This window comes from Oncorhynchus nerka, linkage group LG19, assembly GCF_034236695.1.
Source record: "Oncorhynchus nerka isolate Pitt River linkage group LG19, Oner_Uvic_2.0, whole genome shotgun sequence".
NCBI classification, from domain to species: Eukaryota; Metazoa; Chordata; class Actinopteri; order Salmoniformes; family Salmonidae; genus Oncorhynchus; species Oncorhynchus nerka.
In genome coordinates, this window is record NC_088414.1 from 15,496,648 (window position 1) to 15,520,597 (window position 23,950).

General features: G+C 45.2%; 1 protein-coding gene across 1 annotated transcript in view; it reads right to left on the reverse strand.

Annotated features, from left to right (window-relative positions):
* LOC115101101 (rho guanine nucleotide exchange factor 28-like) overlaps nucleotides 1-23,950 on the reverse strand; it is a 128,861-nt gene that overhangs the window by 22,901 nt on the left and 82,010 nt on the right. The window contains exons 16-35 of the mRNA XM_029620296.2: nucleotides 23,568-23,669; nucleotides 22,247-22,370; nucleotides 20,829-20,976; nucleotides 20,151-20,206; nucleotides 19,951-19,987; nucleotides 19,433-19,562; nucleotides 19,199-19,311; nucleotides 18,948-19,088; nucleotides 18,326-18,576; nucleotides 17,855-17,980; nucleotides 16,452-16,569; nucleotides 15,937-16,191; nucleotides 15,698-15,774; nucleotides 15,234-15,412; nucleotides 15,047-15,138; nucleotides 14,596-14,781; nucleotides 14,173-14,423; nucleotides 11,203-11,250; nucleotides 6,194-6,382; nucleotides 5,662-5,964 (exon numbers count right to left, since the gene is read on the reverse strand). Coding sequence (XP_029476156.2) covers nucleotides 5,662-5,964; nucleotides 6,194-6,382; nucleotides 11,203-11,250; nucleotides 14,173-14,423; nucleotides 14,596-14,781; nucleotides 15,047-15,138; nucleotides 15,234-15,412; nucleotides 15,698-15,774; nucleotides 15,937-16,191; nucleotides 16,452-16,569; nucleotides 17,855-17,980; nucleotides 18,326-18,576; nucleotides 18,948-19,088; nucleotides 19,199-19,311; nucleotides 19,433-19,562; nucleotides 19,951-19,987; nucleotides 20,151-20,206; nucleotides 20,829-20,976; nucleotides 22,247-22,370; nucleotides 23,568-23,669 — 2,926 coding nt within the window. The remainder of the gene's footprint in view (nucleotides 1-5,661; nucleotides 5,965-6,193; nucleotides 6,383-11,202; nucleotides 11,251-14,172; nucleotides 14,424-14,595; nucleotides 14,782-15,046; nucleotides 15,139-15,233; nucleotides 15,413-15,697; nucleotides 15,775-15,936; nucleotides 16,192-16,451; nucleotides 16,570-17,854; nucleotides 17,981-18,325; nucleotides 18,577-18,947; nucleotides 19,089-19,198; nucleotides 19,312-19,432; nucleotides 19,563-19,950; nucleotides 19,988-20,150; nucleotides 20,207-20,828; nucleotides 20,977-22,246; nucleotides 22,371-23,567; nucleotides 23,670-23,950) is intronic.

Sequence of the window (23,950 nt, forward strand, 5' to 3'; positions counted from 1 at the left end):
TAGCGTATTAGCGACTACTGAATCGGCTCCCTGACTCACCTATTGCTACTCATTGGACCCTATGATCACTCGGCTACACATGCCTCTCCCTAATGTCAATATGCTTTGTCTATTGCTGTTTTAGTGATTATTGTCTTATTTCACTGTAGAGCCCCGAGCCCTGCCCAATATGCCTTAGATAGCCCTTGTGTTCCACCACCCACACATGCGGTGTTGAGGCACCTGGCTTAACTAGTGCCTCAAGAGACAAAACCTCTCTCATCGTCACTCAATGCCTAGGTTTACCTCTACTATACTCACATCCTACCATACCCTTGTCTGTACATAATGCCTTGAATCTATTCTTCCACGCCCAGAAATCTGCTCCTTTAACTCTCTGTTCTGAACGCACTAGACGACCAGTTCTTATAGCCTTTAGCCGACCAGTTCTTATAGCCTTTACCCTTATCCCACTCATCCTCTGTCCCTCTGGTGATGTAGAGGTTAACCCAGGTCCTGTAGCCCCCAGTTCCACTCCTATTCCCCAGGCGCTATCATTTGTTGACTTCTGTAACCGAAAAAGCCTACGTTTAATGCATGTTAACATTAACATCAGAAGCCTCCTCCCTAAGTTTGTTTTATTCACTGCTTTAGCACATTCCGCCAACCCTGATGTCCTAGCCGTGTCTGAATCCTGGCTTAGGAAGGCCACTGAAGGCCATTTCCATCCCCAACTACATCATTTTCCCACAAGATGGAACTGCCAAAGGGGGTGGAGTTGCAATCTACTGCAGAGATAGCCTGCAGAGTTCTGTCATACAATCCAGGTCTGTGCCCAAACAATTCGAGGTTCTACTTTAAAAATCCACCTTTCCAGAAACAATTCTCTCACCGTTGCCACTTGTTATAGACCCCCCTCAGCCCCCAGTTGTGCCCTGGACACCATATGTCAATTGATTGCCCCTCCATCTACCGTGAAAAAAAAAAAGTGCTTTCCTCACCATCTTAATTAAGCATGCCCCATTCCAAAAATGTAGAACTAAGAACAGATATAGCCCTTGGTTAACCCCAGACATGACTGCCCTTGACCAGCACAAAAACACCCTGTGGCGTTCTGCATCAGCATCGAATAGCCCCCGCGATATGCAACTTTTCAGGGAAGTCAGGAAACAATATACACAGTCAGTTAGGAAATCAAAGACTAGCATTTTCAAACAGAAATTTGTATCCTGTAGCACTAATTCCAAAAAGTTTACGGACACTGTAAAATCCATGGAGGATAAGAGCACCTCCTCCCAGCTGCACACTGCATTGAGGCAACCAGGCATCCACGGTCACCACCGATAAATCTACAATAATCGCTCATTTCAATAAGCATTTTTCTACAGCTGTCCATGCTTTCCACCTGGCTACCCCTACCCTAGGTCAACTGCCCTGCACCCCTGCAGCATCTTGCCCAAGCCCCCCTCCCCCGCTTCTCCTTAAAATCTGGATCCCTAAAAATCAGCCGGGCTAAACAATCTGGACCCTCTCTTTCTAAAATCATCCGCCGAAATTGTTGCAACCCCTATTACTAGCCTGTTGAAATTGTTGCAACCCCTTTTGCTAGCCTGTATCATCTGAGATCCCCAAAGCTTGGTAAGCTGCCACGGTCGTCCCCCTCTTCAAAGGGGGAGACACTATAGACCCAAACTGTTAAAGACCAATATCCATCCTGCCCTGCTTTTCTAAAACCTTCGAATGCCAAGTTAACAAACAGATCACCGACCATTTCGAATCCCACCGTACCTTCTCCACTATGCAATCTGGTTTCCCAGCTGGTCATGGGTGCACCTCAGCCATGCTCAAAGTCCTAAACGATATCATAACCGCCATTGATAAAAGACAGTACTGTGCAACCATCTTCATCGACCTGGCCAAGGCTTTTGACTCTGTCAATCACTGCACAATCACTGCAAGATAATAGCCTTGGTTTCTCAAATGACTGCCTCGCCTGGATCACCAAATACTTCTCAGATAGAGTTCTTTGTGTCAAATAGGAGGGCCTATTGTCCGGACCTCGGGCAGTCTCTATGGGGGTGCCACAGGGTTAAATTCTCGGGCTGATTCTATTCTCTGTAAACATCAATGATGTTGCTCTTGCTGCTGGCGATTCTCTGATCCTCCTCTACGCAGACGACACCATTCTGTATACATCTGGCCCTTCTTTGTACACTGTGTTAACAAACCTCCAAACGAACTTCAATGCCATACAACACTCTTTCCATGGCCTCCAACTGCTTTTAAATGCTAGTAAAACTAAATGCATGCTCTTCAACCGATTGCTGCCTGCACCCGCCCAGCATCACTACTGTGGACGGCTCTGACTTAGAATATGTGGACAACTTCAAATACCTAGGTGTCTGGTTAGACTGTAAACTCTCCTTCCAGACTCACATTAAGCATCTCCAACCCAAAATTAAATCTAGAATCGGCTTCCTATTTCGCAACAAAGCCTCCTTCACTCATGCTGCCAAACATACTCTAGTAAAACTTACTAACCTACTGATCCTTGACTTCGGCGATGTCATTTACAAAATAGCCTCCAACACTGTACTCAGCAAACTGGATGCAGTCTATCACAGTGCCATCCATTTTGTCACCAAAGCCCCATATACTACCCACCGCTGCGACCTGTATGCTCTCGTTGGCTGGTCCTTGCTACATATTCGTCGCCAAAGCCACTGGCTCCAGGTCATCTATAAGTCTTTGCTAGGTAAAGTCCCGCCTTATCTCAGCTCACTGGTCACCGTAGCAACACCCACACGTAGCACGCGCTCCAGCAGGTATATTTCACTTGTCATCCCCAAAGCCAACACTTCCTTTGGCCACCTTTTCTTCCAGTTCTCTGCTGCCAATGACTGGAACGAATTGCAAAAATCACTGAAGCTGGAGACTCATATCTCCCTCTCTAACATTAAGCATCAGCTGTCAGAGCAGCTTATTGATCACTGTACCTGTACACAGCCAATCTGTAAATAGCAAACCCAACTACCTCATCCCCATATTGTTATTTATCTTCTTGCTCTTTTGCACCCCAGTATCTCTACTTGCACATCATCATCTGCACATCTATTACTCCAGTGTTAAGGTTATATTTGTATTATTTTGCCTCTATGGGCTATTTATTGCCTTACCTCCTTAATCTTCTACATTTGCACACACTGAAGATAAAATGTTCTATTGTGTTTTTGACTGTACGTTTGTTTATGTGTAACTGTGTTGTTGTTTTTGTCGCACTGCTTTGCTTTATCTTGGCCAGGTTGCAGTTGTAAATGAGAACTTCTTCTCAACTGGCCTACCTGATTAAATAAAGGTGAAATAAAAACAAAATAAAAAGTAAAGCCCAAGACTCCAGTCACCCAAGTTATAGACAAGTTAGTTTTTTCTGCTACCGCACGGCAAGCGGTACCGGAGCACCACGTCTAGGACCAAAAGGCTCCTCAACAGCTTCTACCCCCAAGCCATTAGACTGCTGAACAATTAATGAAAATCGCCAACGGACAATTTACATCGAGACCCCCCCCCTCTTGTACACTGATGCTACTCACTGTTTGTTTGTTACCTATGTATGGTCACTTCGTCCCCACCTACATGTACAGATTACCTCAACTAGCCTGTACCCCTGCACACTGACTCGGTACCGGTGCCCCCTGTATAAAGCCATGTTATTGTTAATCTTATTGTGTTACTTTTTATTATTACTTTTTATTTTAGCCTACTTGGTAAATATTTTCTTCTTCTTGAACTGCACTGTTGGTTAAGGGCTTGTAAGTAAGCATTTCACGGTAAAGTCTACACTTGTTGTATTCGGCACATGTGGCAAACAAAGTTTGATTTGATTTTTCACTAAGAAAATTGTTTGCTGGAGTCAACATCATAACCATTGCTACACATCTGGGATAGTAAAGTAGCCACAGTGGCTATTTTACACTAATGGTTTATCCACAGTTTATCCAAAAACAGAACTATCATCCAAAATCATATTTTAGAGATTTAAGCCATATTTTCAGTGTGATTTCTGTTAAGTATGCCACCCCGCCTGGGGCAGCAGGGTAGCCTAGTGGTTAGAGTGTTGAACTAGTAACCGAAAGGTTGCAAGTTCAAATCCCCGAGCTGACAAGGTACAAATCTGTCGTTCTGCCCCTGAACAGGCAGTTAACCCACTGATCCTAGGCCGTCATTGAAAATAAGAATTTGTTCTGAACTGACTTGCCTAGTTAAATAAAGGTCAAATAAAAAAATATATTTAAAAAATGTATACAGTAAATCATATCCAGATCACTGCTGAGGTGGAGCTGGGTTCCCTCTTCTTGGCAAGGTGGTGTAAGCACCCTCCTTCCAGAGAGGCCATCTCATCAGAGAGGATCTGAGGAGGGAGGGTCGGTAGAAGTCACTGGATCGGTCTCTGACCCCCTGACCATCTCACCCACTGCCTGGGGCTAAATGTGAGCCCCGCCTCCATACAGATCAGCAGGGAAACACTCAGACTGATCCCAAATTGCACCCTTCATAGTGCCCTACTTTTGACCAGGGACCATAGGGAATAGGTTGCTGTTTGGGATGTAGCCCGAGAGTGCACTGCTTCCATATAGATAAGCCTGCCATGACTCCCTACTCCTATCACGCATGTTAGTGGTGGACTGCTAATTACGCCTGAGCTTTGACACAGATCAAATGAATGGAGCAGGAGAACATCTTACCTAGCCTGGATATAGCATACAGAAGAGAAGTACGTAAGTGAGAGAGAAAGAGGAGAGTGACACGCATATGAGACCACCTCCATTCCACTCTCTACTCATTGAATCATAGCACCTGCTGAACATCACAACACAAGCTCAAGCCCACTGAGGCCTAGAGGGTAAATTCATGAGGTCATTGGTTTTAGCATACAAGGTCCTCTCGAGAGGCAGGCAGAGGGGGCAGGGTACAGGAACACTTCTCCTCTCTCTCTTTCTCTCTCCCCTTCTCCCTCTCTTCCTGCCTCTCCTCTCAGCTCGGGGGCATATTTCACTGCAGGCACGCTCAACTTGCTTTTCAAACAAAGCATCGATATGAATAATTAAAGTTTTTCTGGAGAGGATTGATTGGTTTGCAGGATTTGAGTGCCTCTGCTTTTAAATATTTTGTAATTGGAGCTTTTATTCACAGTGGTTTAATTATCATCAATCATTAAGATGTTTATTAGCGAACGGACCTGCTGAGCCCCGAGACGGATGCCGCTAAAATTCCTCTCATTACCACAGGTCGTATATCAACGGCTGGATTGAATTGTCTGTTTGACTGAGTAGGCCACCGTAGCTCTGGCTGCTGGCAATACTTTGTCCTGGGAGAAAGGCACTTCTCATTAATGCACTACTTACCCAGGGTGAAACATGCCCTTGGTTCACACACACATATACACACACTTACAGTATACGTACACCAGAGGAGGCTGTTGGGAGGAGCTATAGGAGGACGGGCTCATTGTAATGGCTGGAATGGAATGAATGGAACGGTATAAAACACATGGAAACCACATGCTCAGGATCTCTCATTCACACTCTCATGCAGTGGTTAGTAGCTACAGGCTAGGGGGCCTTCTGTGAGATACCTGAATTCATCATCACTCACACACACACACACTAACCCCCTCACACACACCTGATGACCATCCAGCGGTATGACCATGACAGGCAGGCTCCTCTGTCGGCTGTGTCTCCAGCTCTGCAGCAGCTTCTGCTGGGTCTCCAGCCTCTCCCTCTCCTTCCCCACGCTTCTCTGGCCCTCCCTCAGCCTCTCCAGGCTCTGCTGGTACTCTCCCAGCTGCTCTTCGAGCTCTTCCCACTCCTGCTTCAGCCTTTCAGCCTCCAGGTGACACTGTCTCTCCCTCTCCTCTAGCCTGCTCTCCAGCTCCCCCTGTTGGCTGTGGCGCAGCTGGCACTCCCTCTCCCACCGCTGCCTCTCCTGGAGAGCAGGAATATATTTGTTTTTCAGAATCAACTGGTTGATAGTTGCTAGGGCCAATTAATGGATCAATAGTCCAAATATGGTTATTTTTCACAAATAAATCTGAGTTTTCCAAGAAAAATCTAATAAGTGGTATGAGCGCATACTAGATGGATGCTTGCTTACTCATCCATTTCAAAGACAAAAATGCAAATCAAAAAGTTAAATCGGAGCTAGCAACCCCTACCTGGCGCAGCTGACCCTGTAACCGCACCGCTGCCGCCACCTCCTCACGGCGCTTCTCCTGGTTACGATACTTCTCCTGCTCCTGGAGACACGGGGGGTGTGGCCTCGGTGGGCAGGGGCCGGAGCGGTCACTTTCACGGAGGAGGAGCTTCTGTACCTCGTAGAAACTGTCTTGGATGGTTACCGCTGCCTGTAGAGGGGAGACGAAAATGTGATGATAACGTGACAAGCTGACTAGCTGGCTGGCTGGCTGGCTGAACGAGTCCAAACTGGTCCAACTGTGGCTGACTACGAGTTGCTCCAAGCCAAGGTGAATGGGGGCAATAGGAGCAGGTGATTTGAATACCAAATGGGTTAGTCAACACTGTTTAACATGGATCATTAGTGTACTTACTTGAAAGGCTTAGCTACATGTTAGATTGTTAACATGTTAACACACACACACCCACTTCACATTAACCTACTAATACAAACACATACTGTAACAGACCAAACAGAATAGACTCCATCTACATATCACATGCTCCCCTGTGCAGTTCAAGATAAAAGCCTATCCTCTGTTCTTACTTCCACTTAGAATAGGATAATTGGGGTCCTCTCTCTAGCCGCTTATTTACTGTCTGGCGGTTCAAGATTCAGACAATCCAGCTGATTGTTCTATCTGTTTATAGAAGCTGTTGTGCAGCCAGACGCGCTCACACATACACACACACACACCTACTAGCACGCACACACGCAGTAGCACATAGTAGCATGCATAAACACACACACACACACACTAAGCCTTCAACCTGTGCATGGCACTAAAATAGGACAATATAGGACGATGGTGGAATGCTATTACACCGGCGCTGACGCTCGTCGCAGTGCTTGCAGACGATAACAGATTACAAAAAGAAACCCAGCCATGATTAGCCCAGCGATCTAGAACTCCCAAACGAGCTAAATGCATTTTATACTCACTTGAAGGAATATAAAATGCTGACCAGACCGCGCATGCGCGTGCGTCCAAACATGTTGACTTTGTCCCCGCACACCGGACGCAATCAGGACGCGCAGGTTGAAATATCAAAACAAACTCTGAACCAACTATATTAATTTGGGGATAGGTCGAAAAGCATTAAACATTTATGGCAATTTAGCTAGTTAGCTTGCTGTTGCTAGCTAATTTGTCCTGGGATATAAACATTGGGTTGTTATTTTACCTGAAATGCACAAGGTCCTCAACTCCGACAATTAATCCACAGATATAAGGGTAAACCGAGTTTGTTTCTAGTAATCTCTCCTCCTTCAGGCTTCTTCTTTGGACATGATATGGTGGTTGGCAACCAACTATAAGGTGCATTACCACCAACAACTGGATTGGAGTGTGGACCTTAGTTCATCTTTCAATCACCCATGTGGGTATATGCTCCTGGCAAGTGTCTTCACTGACATTTTCAACCTCATCCTGGCCGAGTCTGTAATACTCAAACAAACCACCATTTTTCCTGTGCCCACGAAAGCAAAGGTAACCTGTCTAAATTATTACCACCCCATAGCACTCACGTCAGTAGCCATGAAGTGCTTTGAAATTCTGGTCATGGCTAACATCAACACCATCATGCCAAAAACCCTAGACCCACTCCCATTCGCATACTGCCCCAAGAGATCCACAGATGACCCAATCTCAATCGCACACCGCACTGCCATTTCCCATCTGGACAAAAGGAACACCGAAGTGAGAATGCTATTCATTGACTACAGCTCAGCGTTCAACACCATAGTGCCCACAAAGCTCATCACTAAGCTAAGGATCCTGGGACTGAACACCTCCCTCTGCAACTGGATCCTGGATTTCCTGACGGGCCGCCCCCAGGTGTTACAAGTAGGCAACAACACATCTGCCCCGCTGATCCTCAACACTGGGGCCCCTCAGGGGTGCGTGCTTAGTCCGCTCCTGTACTCCCTGTTCACCCACGACTGCGTGGCCAAGTGTGACTCCAACACAATTATCACGTTTGCTGACGACGGTGATGAGTCAGCCTACAGGGAGGAGGTCAGAGACTTAGCAGTGTGGTAACAGGACAACAACCGCACCCTGAGCACGCCCCCATCCACATCGATGAGGCTGTTGTGGATCAGGTCGAGAGCTTTAAGTTCCTTGGCGTCCACATCACTAAGGACCTAACATGGTCCACTTATAGCCGCACAGTTGTGAAGAGGGCACGGCAGCGCCTCTTCCCCCTCACAGGGCTGAAAAGATTTGGCATGGGCTCTCGGATCCTCAAAAAGTTCTACAGCTGCACCGTCGAGGGCATCTTGACTTGGTACATCACCACATGGTATGGCAAATGCACCGCCCTTGACTGCAAAGTTCTACACAGGGTGGTGTGGACAGCTCAGTACATCACTTGGGATGAGCTCCATGCCATCCAGGACGTTTATATCAGGCGGTGTCAGAGGAAGGCACGTAAAGACTCCAGCCACCTAAGCCATAGACTGTTCACTCTGCTCCTGTCCGGCAACCGGTACCGTAGCATCAGCTCTCGGACCAACAGCTTCTACTCCCAAGCCATAAGACTGCTAAATAGTCAATCAATGGTACCCAAACTATCTGCACTGACTCTATCTTGCACTACGCACACTCACTAGACTAAACTCAGCAAAAAAAGAAACTTCCTCTCACTGTCAACTGCGTTTATTTTCAGCAAACTTAACATGTGTAACTATTTGTATGAACATAACAAGATTGAACAACTGAGACAAAAACTGAACAAGTTCCACAGACATGTGACTAACAGAAATGGAATAATGTGTCCCTGAACAAAAGGGGTGTGAAAATCAGTGCATCTTCTCCTCATGGACTGCACCAGATTTGCCAGTTCTTGCTGTGAGATGTTACCCCACACTTCTACCAAGGCACCTGCAGGTTCACGGACATTTCTGGGGGGAATGGCCCTAGCCCTCACCCTCCGATCCAACAGGTCCCAGATGTGCTCAATGGGACTGAGATCCAGGCTCTTCGCTGGCTATGGCAGAACACTGACATTCCTGTCTTGCAGGAAATCACACACAGAACGAGCAGTATGGCTGGTGGCATTGTCATGCTGGAGGGTCATGTCAGGATGAGCCTGCAGGAAGGGTACCACATAAGGGAGGATAATGTCTTCCCTGTAACGCATAATAGCGTTGAGATTAACTGCAATGACAACAAGCTCAGTCCGATGATGCTTTGACACACTGCCCCAGACCACGACGGACCCTCCACCTCCAAATCGATCCCGCTCCAGAGTACAGGCCTCGGTGTAATGCTCATAAGCACGAATCCAACCATCACCCCTGGTGAGAAAAAGCTGCGACTCGCCAGAGAAGAGCACTTTTTGCCAGTCCTGTCTGGTCCAGCGACGATGGGTTTGTGCCCATAGGCAACGTTATTGCCGGTGATGTCTGGTAAGGACCTGCTTTACAACAGGCCTACATTTACAAGCCCTCAGTCCAGCCTCCCTCAGCCTATTGTGGACAGTCTGAGCACTGATGGAGGGATTGTGCATTCCTGGTGTAACTCGAGCAGTTGTTGTTGCCATCCTGATGTTTGGATGTACCGATCATGTGCAGGTGTTGTTACACGTGGTCTGCCACTGCGAGGACGATCAGCTGTCCGTCTTGTCTCCCTGTAGCGTTGTCTTAGGCGTCTCACAGTACGGACATTGCAATTTATTGCCCTGGCCACATCTGCAGTCCTCATGCCTCCTTGCAGCATGCCTAAGGCACGTTCACGCAGAAGAGCAGGGACCCTGTGCATCTTTCTTTTGGTGTTTTTCAGAGTCAGTAGAAAGGCCTCTTTAGTGTCCTAAGTTTTCATAACTGTGACCTTAATTACCGTCCGTAAGCTGTTAGTGTCTTAACGACCTTTCCACAGGTGCATGTTCATTAATTGTTTATGGTTCATTGAACAAGCATGGGAAACCGTATTTAAACCATTTACAATGAAGATTTGTGAAGTTATTTGGATTTTTACGAATTATCTTTGAAAGACAGGGTCCTGAAAAAGGGATGTTTCTTTTTTTGCTGAGTTTATATACACTGAGTATACAAACATTAAGAACACCTGCTCTTTCCATGACATAAACTGACCAGGTGAATCCAGGTGAAGGCTATGATCCATTATTGATATCACTTGTTAAATCCACTTTAATCAGTGTAGATGACGGGGAGGAGGTTAAAGAAGGATTGTTAAGCCTTGAGACAATTGAGACTTAGATTGTGTATGTGTGCCATCCAGAGGGTGAATAAACAAGACACAATATTTAAGTGCCTTTAACGGGGTATGGTAGTACCCAGGCTCACCGGCTTATGTCAAGAACTGCAACGCTGCTGGATTTTTCATGCTCAACAGTGTGTATCCATAATGTCTTCACTCCGTGTGTATCAATAATGGTCCACCACCTAAAGGCCGTCCAGCCAACTTGACAACTGTGGGGAGCTTCGGAGTCAACATGGCCAGCATCCTTGTGGAATGCTTTCGACACCCTGTAAAGTCTATGCCCCGACGAATTGGGGCAAAAAGGGGTGTGGGGGGGGGGGTTGCAACCCACACACATACACTACTTACACAAACACATGCACACTCACACACACACACTTTTGTTGCTACTCTGTTCTTTATTATTATCTATGGGGAAGCCAAGTCACTTTACCCTGCCTTCATGTAGATATCTACCTCAAATACCTCATACCTGCACATTGATCTGGTACTGGTGCTCCCTGTACTGTATTTTATTCCTCTGGTGTTACTATTTTATTTTTTAACTCTGCATCGTTGGGAAGGGCTCGTAACCAAGCATTTCACGGTAAAGACTACACCACATGTGACAAATACAATTAGATTATATTTTATTTGAGAACACAATTGGTCTTTGTGGGAAATGGAAATGAGTGACTGAGATAGATACATAGATAGAAAGTGTGTGTGTGTGTGCGTGCATGTGTGTATGAGAGAGTTTGTGTGTTTGTGTGGGATGAGCTCACCTGCAGACTGTAGAGTAACTGGGTCAAGCTCTGGACACTCTGAGCCACCTGTTATTGAAGAAGACATCAAACACACGACTAACAGTCAGTCTCCCATGTTGGTACAGTGCCTTGCAAAAGTATTCATCCCCTTTGCATTTTTCCTATTTTGTTGCATTACATGTAATGGACATACACAAAATAGTCCAAATTGGTGAAGTGAAATGAAAGAAATTCAAAAAATGATATATATATTTTTTTAAACATAAAAGTGGTGCATGCGTATGTATTCACCCCCTTTACTATGAAGCCCCTAAATAATATCTGATGCAACCAATTACCTTAACATAATTAGTGTGTGACATGATCGGTCACATGATCTCAGTATATGTACCTGTACCTGTTCTGAAAGGCCCACCACTAAGCAAGGGGCACAACCAAGCAAGCAGCACAATGAAGACCAAGTAGATCTCCAAACAGGTCAGGGACAAAATAGTGGAGAAGTACAGATCAGGGTTGGGTTCTAAAAAAATATCATAAACTTTGAACATCCAATGAAGCACCATTAAATACATTATTAAAAAAATGGAAAGAGTATGGCACCACAACAAACCTGCCAAGAGAGGGCCGCCCACCAAAACTCACGGACCAGGCAAGGAGGGCATTAATCAGAGAGGCAACAAAGAGACCAAATATAACCCTGAAGAAGCTGCAAAGCTCGACAGCAGAGATTGGAGTATCTGTCCATAGGACCACTTTAAGCTGTACACTCCACAGAGCTGGGCTTTACGGAAGAGTGGTCAGACAAAAGCCATTTCTTAAAGAAAAAAATAAGCAAACACGTTTGGTGTTCGCCAAAAGGCATGTGGGAGACTCCCCAAACATACGGAAGAAAGTACTCTGGTCAGATGAGACTAAAATTGAGCTTTTTGGCATCAAGGAAAACTCTATGTCTGACGCATACCCAACACCTCTCATTACCCTGAGAACACCATCTCTGGTGCTGTGGGGAGGTTTTTCATCGACAGGGACTGAGAAACTGGTCAGAATTGAAGGAATGATGGATGGCACTAAATACAGGGACATTTTTGTGGGAAACCTGTTTCAGTCTTCCAGAGATTTGAGACTGGGACAGAGGTTCACCTTCCAGCAGGATCATTACCCTAAGCATAATGCTAAAGCAACACTAATGGTTTAATGGGAAACATTTAAATGTCTTGGAATGGCCTAGTCAAAGCCCAGACCTCATTCCAATTGAGAATCTGTGGTATGACTTAAAGATTGCTGTACACCAGTGGAACCCATCCAACTTGAAGGAGCTGGAGCAGTTTTGCCTTGAAGATTAGGCAGAAATCCCAGTGACTAGATGTGCCAAGTTTATAGAGACATACCCCAAGAGACTTGCAGCTGTAATTGCTGCAAAAGGTATCTCTACACAATATTGACTTTGGGGGGGGAATAGTTATGCACGCTTGTTTGTTTCATAAGAAAAAATATTTTGCATCATCAAAGTGGTAGGCATGTGGTGTAAATCAAATGATACAAACACCCCAAAAATAAATTTTAATTCCAGGTTGTAAGGCAACAAAATAAGAAAAATGCCAAGTGGGATGAGTACTTTCGCAAGCCACTGTAGATGACTTAATCACGTCACAAATGATATTCCTTCTATGAAAAACTGTTAAGGAGTACATGTCCTGGTTCTATTTCAGTGTGTTGGTATCTGAAGATGAACAACTTCTACAGTAGATGGCAAGGGAGTTTTAGTCTCCTACTACTACTGTATACCCATATCAGTTGAAGCCAGACAATACGGTCTTACTCCCGGACTAGACTAGACTAGAGTGTAGTGGTGAGAGTATAGTATCTTCTCCTCTTATCACATGGCACATTTTCTAAAGAGATTTGTCTGAGAAGTCTGTGGTCATGTAAGTATATAGCGCCACTTTGTGGTCTGGTAGTGTCTGTGCACAGAATCTGTACACCAGGGGTGTCAAACTCATTCCATGGAGTCCCTATTGTCTGCTGGTTTTTGTTTTTTCCTTTCAGTTAAGACCTAGACAACCAGGTGAGGGGTGTTCCTTACTAATCAGTGACCTTAATTCATCAATCAAGTCCAAGGGAGGAGCGAAAACCTGCAGACACTAAACCCTCAGTGGAATGAGATTGACACGTGCTGTACATTGCATTGCTCTATACCAGGGGTATTCAAATCTTACCCTATGCGGTCTGGAGGACTACTGGTTTTCTGATTTACCTGTTAATTAATTGTGCACACCTGGTGTCCCAGCAGGTCTAAAGCAGTCCCTGATTAGAGGGGAAGACAAAAAAAAAAGTGGAACTGGCCTCAAGGTCCAGATTTGAATTTGAAGGTTCTATACCTTGCAAACTCAACTCTGGACCTTTTTAATCAGGGACTGATTTAGACCTGGGAAACCAGGTGTGTGCAAGTAATTATCAGGTAGAACAGAAAACCAGCAGGCTCCGGACCTCGTCGGGTAAAAGTTGAGTACCCCTGCTCTATACACTACATTCAGTCAATATTGCTCTATTTTATCATAGTCATTCACCTCACAGCCAGGACAAGATGCTAACGGTAGCACAAATGTGGCCGAGGAAATTGGGATATTATTATCCATCTATTTTTAATGAGATGGTACATTTGAGAGCTAAATTGACTTTCCCTGTATTAAGATATTAATAATTTAGCACATTAAGGCTGAAATGAAATTCTAAAAGATGGTGTTAAATTATTTAAACAATGTTGCACCACCATAAGAAGGTGGGGGAAGGTGAGAAGCCAAGGCCAATATGAACACAGACTGACGTACACCTCAGCAGCTAAAGACTACAATAAGCTTATGGCTACAACTACAAATCCCATTTGTATTTGAGCCACTTGGTGTTATGGCTAACGTATTAGACTGACAGTTACTGGGACCCGAGTTCAATATCTATGGTAGAAAACACAACTTTGTATAGAAGACCTACCTTAAGGTTGATATTATTAGTGTCCCCAGTGTGGGATTGAGTCAGGGACTGTAGTATGAGGCCCTGGGAGGCTGACCACTCTCCGTCCCTGGTATCAGGGTCCCCAGGTGAGGCTTCGCCGTCTGTGGGGTTGTCCATGGGGGTAGGAGGGTTGGCTGAGGACACAGGGTGGGACAGGGGGTCCCTGTGAGGGCTGCAGAGGCTGGAGGGAGAACAGGTCCTGGCGGACAGAGTGGTCCTCAGGTTCTCAGCTGGAGAAGGAGAGAGGAGATGGGTGGTTAGAGAGGGAGAAAGAGAATTTACTGTAGACAAAAAGACCAACAGACAGACAAAGACATTGGACACTCTACAACAGGAAATGGACAACATGCACATGATGCTAACAATGGTCAGTGAGGCTAAAAGTGTGGTGTATCGTCTGACCCTCTCGGAGCGCGGCAGTGAGCAGTACTGCAGCCCGGGGCACCTCCTCTGGGTGTGGCTGGACCAGTAAGCGTGGCTCAGGGTGCTGTTCCTGGGTGCCGCCCCTCACGGCAGACAGATCAGCATAGATCTGTAGCTTCTCCTCCAGAGTAGAACATATCTGATGGTCCTGACTGGACAGGTTCTCTGATAGATAAACGCAACATAAAGCCATTCTTGTACAATCGACACACAGAATCAAGCAGTCAGTGATACACAAATAGCACTTTACAGTCAGTATTACACAATCAACATAGAAATGATACACAAAGTAATGTGCAGTTTCTTCATGCACCCACAATCCACAAACACACACTACTTGACAACACTATAGGAAATGTGGGCTAATCAAAGTGAAAGGATCATTGCAGACAAGCTATTTGAAAGCTATGAATATACGGTAGCATATTACCCTGTAGTCTTTGTATCTTCTGGGCTCTGGCTTCAGATGCTCTTCTCTCCTCCTCTGATTCGCTAGTGTTCTCCTCCTCATCCTCTGGACAGCTGGATAGAGACCGACAGACAAGCAGACAGCGATAAGCATACACACACTCACTCACTCGTACACACTTACACCCTTCCCACACCCCCTTACTGACCTCTCCACAGCCTCTCGGATGTGTCTCATCCAGGTGTTGCGTTCGTCTTTCGAGGAGGTGTGGACCTCGTACATCTCTGGACCCGCGGCCGATGCACTGATCAGAAACATCCCTCTCTCCTCATTGGCTACCTCCCTGACAATCAGCTTCTGCAGAGAGATTACTGGGGGCTTCTGGTCCTGAGGAGCACAAACAGTATGGGAGGATGAGAGAGAGGATGAGACAGTATGGGAGGATGTAGACGTTGACATGTCTTTTTGAGTCTCAATCCCCCATATACGATCCGGTATACTTTATTAGTTCATCCAGGATGCTTTTTTTCACCAACCCCTCCGATATAATAAAATGGAGAGCAGCAGCCCAAAGCGATCAGACCGAGTCCAAAGGAACTGAATTGAACGGTAGAGTTTATTTTGTCTTACTCCATAAACAGCAAATGTCACAAGACCATTTCACAGACATACCACAGCAGCGAATATGAACTTCTGGTCTTTCTCCTGTAGGAAGATCAGTGTGTCGGTGAGAAGGAGAGCCAGGACATCTGCAGAGATCAGAGACAGCAAAGCAATTGTGAACAATGCAATCCCTAATCAATATTATCATTAGTGTGAAACTGATTGATTGACTGATTCATGTATTGCTTGATCGGTTGATTGATTGACTGATTGGTTGATTAATTGATTGATAGATCAGTGCCTCGGACCTTTGAGTCGTCCGGTGGCGGTCTTCCACAGTAACAGGCCCTGGTGTTTGAGGGTCCGGCCTGGCACCAGAACATCCTGCTTCCTAAAGGTGTGTCCGTTCTTCAGTTTGGCAGCACTACGGTTGTCCATCCGGTTTAGGACGTCCTGTAACCTCTGACCCTGCTCAAACTCACTGACCCTCAGGTCTACAGCCGCGATCACCTCCTTGATCAAAACAAGAGCTCTGGAGAGGTCCCTGTGCTCCTCACTGTCCTCTGAAAGAGGGAGAGGGGGGATCGAGGGAGGAGAGAGAGAGAGAAAATATTCAGGCACATTGGAGTAGTAGGATCAAAACTATACATCCGGTTACCAGCCCCATGTCAGTATGGAAGTTATATTTCAAATACAACAAATGTTTCATGGAATATCTTACTGTAACTGCTGTATATTATCACTGATAGCTGAGCAGTATGTTAAGACCACCTGTCCAACAAAAAACGAGCCTGGTCGTGTTATCACGATTTGATTTGATTACCCTGGGTGTACTGTAGAATCCTCTCCAACAGAACAGGGTACTTAGTTATCCTCTGGGTCACCAACAAGATGCATTCTGGGATCTCTCTCCTCCGCACCAAATAGTTATTACTTTGTTGCTATAGAAACACACAATCAACAGTGAATAATTAGTCACAAGTGGAATATTTAAGACAATTTAACTTGTTAGGACAGATCTTTTCTCCAGATATCTTCTCAAGATACACTACATGGCCAAAAGTATGTGGACACTTGCTCAGAAAAACATTTTATTCCAAAATCATCGGCACTAATATGGAGTTGGTTCCCCCTTTGCTGCCACAACAGCCTCCACTCTTCTGGGAAGGCTTTCCACTAGATGTTGGAACATTACTGCGGGGACCTGCTTCCATTCAACCAAAAGAGCATTAGCGAGATCAGGCACTGATGTTAGGCGATTAGGCCTGGCTCGCAGGTGGTGTTCCAATTCATCAAAAAGGTGTTCAGTGGGGTTGAGGTCAGGGCTCTGTGTCGGCCAGTCAAGTTCTTCCACACCGATCTTGTCATGCTGAAACAGGAAAGGGCCTTCCCCAAACTGTTACCACAAAGTTGGAAGCACAGAATCGTCTAGAACGTTATTGTATGCTGTAGCGTTAAGATTTCCCTCCAGAAAATGATTCCTCCTCCACCACACTTTACAGTTTGCACTATGCATTGGGGCAGGTAGTGTTCTCTTGGCATCCGCCAAACTCAGATTTGTCCGTCGGACTGCCAGATGGTGAAGAGTGATTCATCACTCCAGAGAATGTGTTTCCACTGCTCCAGAGTCCAATGGCGGCGGGCTTTGCACCACTCCAGCCAAACACTTTGCAAATGGTGATCTTAGGCTTGTGTGCGGCTGCTCGGCCATGGAAACCCATTTCATGAAGCTCCCGACAAACAGTTATTGTATTGACGTTGCTTCCAGAGGCAGTTTGGAACTTGTGAGTGTTACATCCGAGGACAGACGATTTTTACGTGCTACGCGCTTCAGCACTCGGCGGTCCCGTTCTGTGAGCTTGTGTGGCCTACCACTTCATGGCTGAGCTGTTGTTGCTCCTACATGTTTTCTCTTCACAATAACAGCACTTACAGTTGACCGGGGCAGCTTTAGCAAGGCAGAAATATGACTAACTGACTTGTTGGAAAGGTGGCATCCTATGACGGTGCCACGTTGAAAGTCACCTAGCTCTTCAGTATGAGCCATTCTAATGCCAATGTTTGTCTACGGAGTTTGCATGGCTGTGTGCTCAATTGTATACACTTGTCAGCAACGGTGTGACTGAAATAGCCAAATCCAGTCATTTAAAGGCGTGTCCACATACTTTGGCCATGTAGTGTAAATCTTGAGGCTTATAGAGGTGTCATAAACAGACAAGCCTGTACCTTGATGAAGGTCTGAAATCGTTTGTTGTGTTGCTGTAGCTCTTTGAAGAAGGCGACTGCCTCAGTGTGATGGCTGCAAAAGTCTCCATACACCTGTTTCATCTTCTCTGCGTTCTCTTCAGAAAACTGCACCAGAAATTATACAGAAGTTATACAGGCACTCATACTGAGCCAACGTACTCAATCAGTCACAGAACATTAATACCACAGTCATGTCTATTGAGGTTGAATTTACAGGAGAGAGTGAGTGGATGTTGGCAATGTTTCAGACACACAAAAAAAACATATCTGTCTTTATCCATGTTTTGTGGGAGAATCAGGACTTCCATGTAATTTTAGGGGTTGAAAGTTAATTCTGTCTCCACAGATTCCTGACCATATGACAGAAAGTACAATACTGTTCCGCCCCGACCCCACTCCAGAAAAGCTAAGGTTTGTTGTTGTTACAAGCACTTCATTTTAACAGTGCACCTGTTGCAGCAGAAAGTCTCCGATGCGTTCTATGACGTAGTTCCTGTTCCCGTATGGCTGGGCGGAGCTGTGGCGGCGTTCCCTCATGGAGTTGAAGAGGTCGTGGTGGAGGAGGAGGAGTTCGTCCAAACAGGGGAAGACACGCCCCACGGCGCCCGCATCCAGCTGGACCTCCTCCCTCATCCCTCGCCGGAAGACCTCAGCCATGATGCACAGAGTCTGGAGGTGGTGCATCTCTGTCTGCATCAACTCTGAGAGGACGGACACACACAAAAACAGTGCGTGTTTGAGATCGACTACATTGCAGTTGGACTGCGCAGGATCGCAGATCTACAAATCATCTCGCATCCCAAACAACCATGCATTACGTTACGTGTACATTTTTGCGATTCCGCGTCTCGTCTTGCTCAAAACAACTACCCACATTTCAAAGATGACAAAGGTCCCTCTAGACAAACATATCCCTTGAGCATAGCATAATAACAAACCGTAAACATTCCTGTGCTACGGCCCATAACATTTCATAAGTCATAACTCATTCATAACTCAAAACTGTACCACAAAACAGCAGGGTTAGGTTACATATGGTGGTTCAACTGTTCTGAGTACATCGGTAGCTCACCATAGATGACGTCCTGTCTCTTGACCACCCGTTTGTCCTGCTTCTTACAAAACTTGTGTTCCACTGTCAGACTCCAAGACTCAGCCTCGTAGTCCAGAGCATCAGCAGCCAGGTCGCTGTGGAGACCGGTGTCCACACAGTCTACAGGACGAGAGGGGGGATGAAAAGAACATGATGGTGACGTTTCCCTTTTAACCGTTAAGATGATCACTTTTCCAATTGTCCCTTCTGGGTTCCCGTCCCTGCAGTACCTTCTCCGAGGGAGGAGTCAGTGGAGGAGGATGACTCCGTGGTCTGTAGGAGCTCCTCTGATCGGCCAGGACTCCATCTCCTGTCAGACACCACTTCCGGACTCTCGCTAAGCCTGCTGGGAGAGTGACAATATGTCAATGACATAAGCATCATCGCAAAAAAATCTTCATCACAAGCTTACTGTAATATACTGAAAGTGGGTGAGTGTGTGAGTGAGCGGATGCGTAGCTGACCTGTCAGTGGAAGAGGGGACGCTACTGGAGAGGGGGTTGGGGAGGGAGGCTGTTTCCCTCCTGTCCCTCTGGCTCATCATAGGTAGAGAGGCTGAGGTGGCGATCAGACATGAAGAGGGACTGTCTCGCACTGTGAAGTATGAAGGAGGGGAGGGAAGGGAAGGGAAGGGAAGGGAAGGGAAGGGAAGGGAAGGGAAGGGAAGGGAAGGGAAGGGAAGGGAAGGGAAGGGAAGGGAAGGGGAGGGGTGTTATTGTTTCAGCATTCCTTCCTGTGTGCTTCACATGATGACAACAAAGAGCTGTGACATTTTATTTTATTTACCCTTTATTTTATCAGGGAGTCATACTGAGACCAAGGTCTCTTTAACAGATTAATTGAATTACAGAAAATACACACACCAAATATAAATACAAAATGCAAGCAGAAAGAAAGAAAAACAGTCATAAACAACAAAACCCATTCATCAGTAATAAGGTCCTTAGTCAGTGACCCTTGAACTCTGCAATGTAACACTCACTCTGCGGGAGGGATGCCGTTCGGTTCTTCACAAGTTTCTATAGATTTAAAATTGTAAAAAAAGATTAACAAAAGGAAGGATAGTAGGATACCAGACAACCCAAACATTCCAACTAGATCACTTTGTTCAACAGAGAGAGATGAGGAGTAGATGTGTGTGTGGTTGTGGGTCGGGGCAGAAGTATCCAGGCTGAAACTCACGTTTAGACACGGGGGAGCAAAGTCATTACAACCCTTATGGACCATGAGTGTACAACCTTAGGGAGAGAGGGATAGGTTCATAAAGAGAAAAAACGAAATACTTGAAATAGAATAGGATCGTATATTAATTCAGTTCTATAATTGTCCAGCAAAAAATTGCGAATTAAAGTTAATTTATTTTAAACTTTCTTTAACTAGGCAAGTCAGTTAAGAACAAATTCTTATTTACAATGACGGCCTACAAGGGAACAGTGGGTTAACTAGCTTGTTCAGGGGCAGAAAGACAGATTTTTACCTTGTCAGCTCGGGGATTCGATCCAGCAACCTTTCGGTTACTGGCCCAATGCTCTAACCTCTGGGCTACCTGCCGCCCCATCATTGTCAATTATATTATCATTGTCGAATGCAAAAAAAAAAAACTACGGTATACAGTATATTTTTCTTGAGATACAATATTGTATTGTATTGGTATACTGTATTAACCATGAATATGTGATATCTTTCAATTCATTTACATTGTTCAGAAGTGTACAGATCACTGAGATATGTTTGTAACATTGAGCGACAAATTGTTGTTTGTTTTGACTGATCAGTTGATGTACTACTGGTTAATTGTTGATGTACAAAGGCTGTTATTAATACATTTTGATTGGCAGATTGATTAACTGTGTTACTTACTGGAGCAGTGCAGAAGTTCCTTGCCAGTAGCAGGTTTGTCACAGACCAGACAGACCGTGGGTCCAGCACAGGACCCCGTGGAGAAGCGATGTCCATTCTGCTGCCTGTCCTTGTCTCTCTCCTCCTTCTCCCTTTCCTTCTCCTTCCCCTTGGAAACCCAGGGTAGATTCACAGGGGTGAACATCAGAGGTATGGATAGGCGGGTTATTGCACACCCATATACTGTAACTACATCAAAACCCTTCAGCCACAATCCATCAAAGCATATCATGTAATTGTAACACTGTAACACCATAGGCATAGGCTAGACTCGACTTAAAGCAATATCAGTCAGGTTACTTGTACTATGAAGTAGCCACAAATAGCCACACATGTGCACTGACTCCAATTGAGGCAGTTTGAGTGAGAAGGATCCCCGCCTTATTTTAGCCCATTTTAAAGTCCACTGTGAAGGAGACGGAGCATTGCATTAACACATTGGGGGGGGGGGGGGTTGGGTTGCAAATGCGGATCCACCAACAAAGGGTTTATGATGAAAAGAAAAGAAGCTACACAAGGGTTTGGAGTGGTGTTTTGGGTTACAGTTATTACCCAAAACATTTCCTGCTTCTTGTCATCTGTCACGATCGTTAGAATGAGCGGACCAAGATTCAGAGTGGTATGTTACCATCTTTTTATTTGGAGGAGAAACTTAAAGAACAAAAACAATAACGCGAACAAACGAAACGTGACGCTAATATAATGCTCACAGGAAACTATACCTAGACAAGATCCCACAAAGCACAATGGGGAAATGGCTGCCTAAATATAATCTCCAATCAGAGACAACGATAAACAGCTGCCTCTGATTGGGAACCATACCAGGCCAAAATAGACATATATATTCACCTAGATAACCCACCCTTAGTCACACCCCGACCTAACCAACATAGAGAATAAAAAGCTCTCTATGGTCAGGGCGTGACATCATCATGTGAAGCACAGATCCTGATGTGAATACTACAGTATAAGGAGAAGGGTTGGGATGATGATAATAATTATATTCATCATCATCATTATTATTATAATACATGGTATTTATGTAGCGCTTTTCAACAACCCAAAGTCGCTTGAAAATAGGCTTTTGTATCCGATAATTAAGTGATAATAGCAGCACAACTTTTTTTTGTGATAATAGACGGTCAATTATATTGTATTTATAGCCCTTTATGGGTATGTCATGCAGTCCTTATAGCTGTAGATCGTTAGATTTAGACTGAGGGGTAGATTACATGCGAGTCAGTCGGTGTGTACATTCTGTCAGTGATTATTTAGTCTAGTGGAGTACGTCTCCGAACATGGCATATGCTCTAAATGTAAAGTCTGGCGGCAAGATTAGTGCTGACCTAGTCTCACGACTGGTGTTAAAATAGTGTTACCTTGTTCTTGTTGCGTGTGCTCGACATCCGGCTCTTGAGGAAGCTGAAGGTACGAATCACTTTGTATTTCTCTGACGCCACCTTGGAAGGAATGTTGTACTTGTCCCACTCCTCTTCTTCAATTCTGTTCAGACGCAATGGGGTCAGCATCATATGTGACTTTCCATATGTTGTTGGTTTTATAAACGGTATCCATACCAGTCTTATTTGCTGATCTTTATTTCTGCCTGGTCATCTCAAATTAATTATTACTCAGTCATTTCTGCGAGTAGTAATCTTCTGACTTAGTATTTCATCTATAACCAGGTTTCCATCCAACCTTTTTTACTACAGATGAAATAAGTTATGATGAACTTCACAGGGTGGTGAAAGTGTACGGTTTATGAGCTTGATGTTGCTTTCAATAAATATCGAGGGTCTTATTCTGGTGACATGATAGATTATTATTATTCTTCCCTTTGACAATTAAAAAGAATCTCACTCTTTTGCCCATAACAGGAATCTCATCTTATATCTGCGAGTAGTTTGCTTGAGTGCATGTGCAAAGACCAGAATGGGCACATACGCTACATAACTCAACATGTTTTATGTCAAAATGTTCAGTAGAGTTGAAATTTTATTCAAATGAAAATCGGCCACCAATTGGATGGAAACCTAGCTAATGAGGCCACGTGGAAACAAAAACGTTTTAACTCCGCATACAAACCTTATAGAAATCATGGTACTTGGTTAGTAATTCAATCAGCCTGTGATGGTCATACCAGGCTGGATCAAGTGTACAGTTGGAGCACATGCACCACACAAAGCCAACCATCGATGTTTATTACAGAATTAAGACAAGCAAAAAGTCCGGTCAAAACTCCATCATTAAGGTGTCGTCTACTTAAAGTTGGTGGCAGCTCATTTGCCACAAGTTTTAGTGTTACAAAGCAATTAATTTCCACCCTCAGTGGTAGAGCACTATGGGTTAAGGGTTACACAGTAGTAGTTACAGACACATGCAGCACACGTATGGTAATCAAACATGGTTCATGCATTGACATCAACAGCATACAGGTGCAATCTCTAAAGGTTATTTTTGATGCCATGCTAGGCAGAGATCATTATGGGCACAAATGTAGACGTTAAATGTCACAATGCACACAGGGGAGTTCTAGGGTTAAAATGGTTGACTTAAAAGGGGTTAGAGGCTGAAGCTAGGGACTAGATGGCTGGCTTCCAGATCAGGGGAGTTACTGTAGGGTTAAAAGCTATGGGCTATCTGCCCAGTGGAGAGGAAGGGCCAAGGCTGTCGGCCCAGAAGGGGGCGATGCCCACATACTCTTTGAGGAACTCTGAGAGGGTGAGGTGTTGGAGGGACTCTGCCAGCTCAATGCTGCCCTCGTCGTCTGCAGACTGGGCACGCTTACGGAACTTTAACTCCCTAGGGGGACACACACACACACACATTACACACACAGCTCTGACACATACAGTACATGATCACACACACACACACAGCTCTGAAACATACAGTACATGAACACACACACACTAACATGCGCACACATACACTAACAAGCGCACAGGTACAGGAAACATACTCTAGAGGGCGCTATAGTGCTGTGACCGTGTGCATTCAGGACATTTTAACTCCTGAATGGAGGGAGGACAAAGGCAGTTGGCATGGTTCCCGGCAGCATCTCATCACAATGAAAGACATAG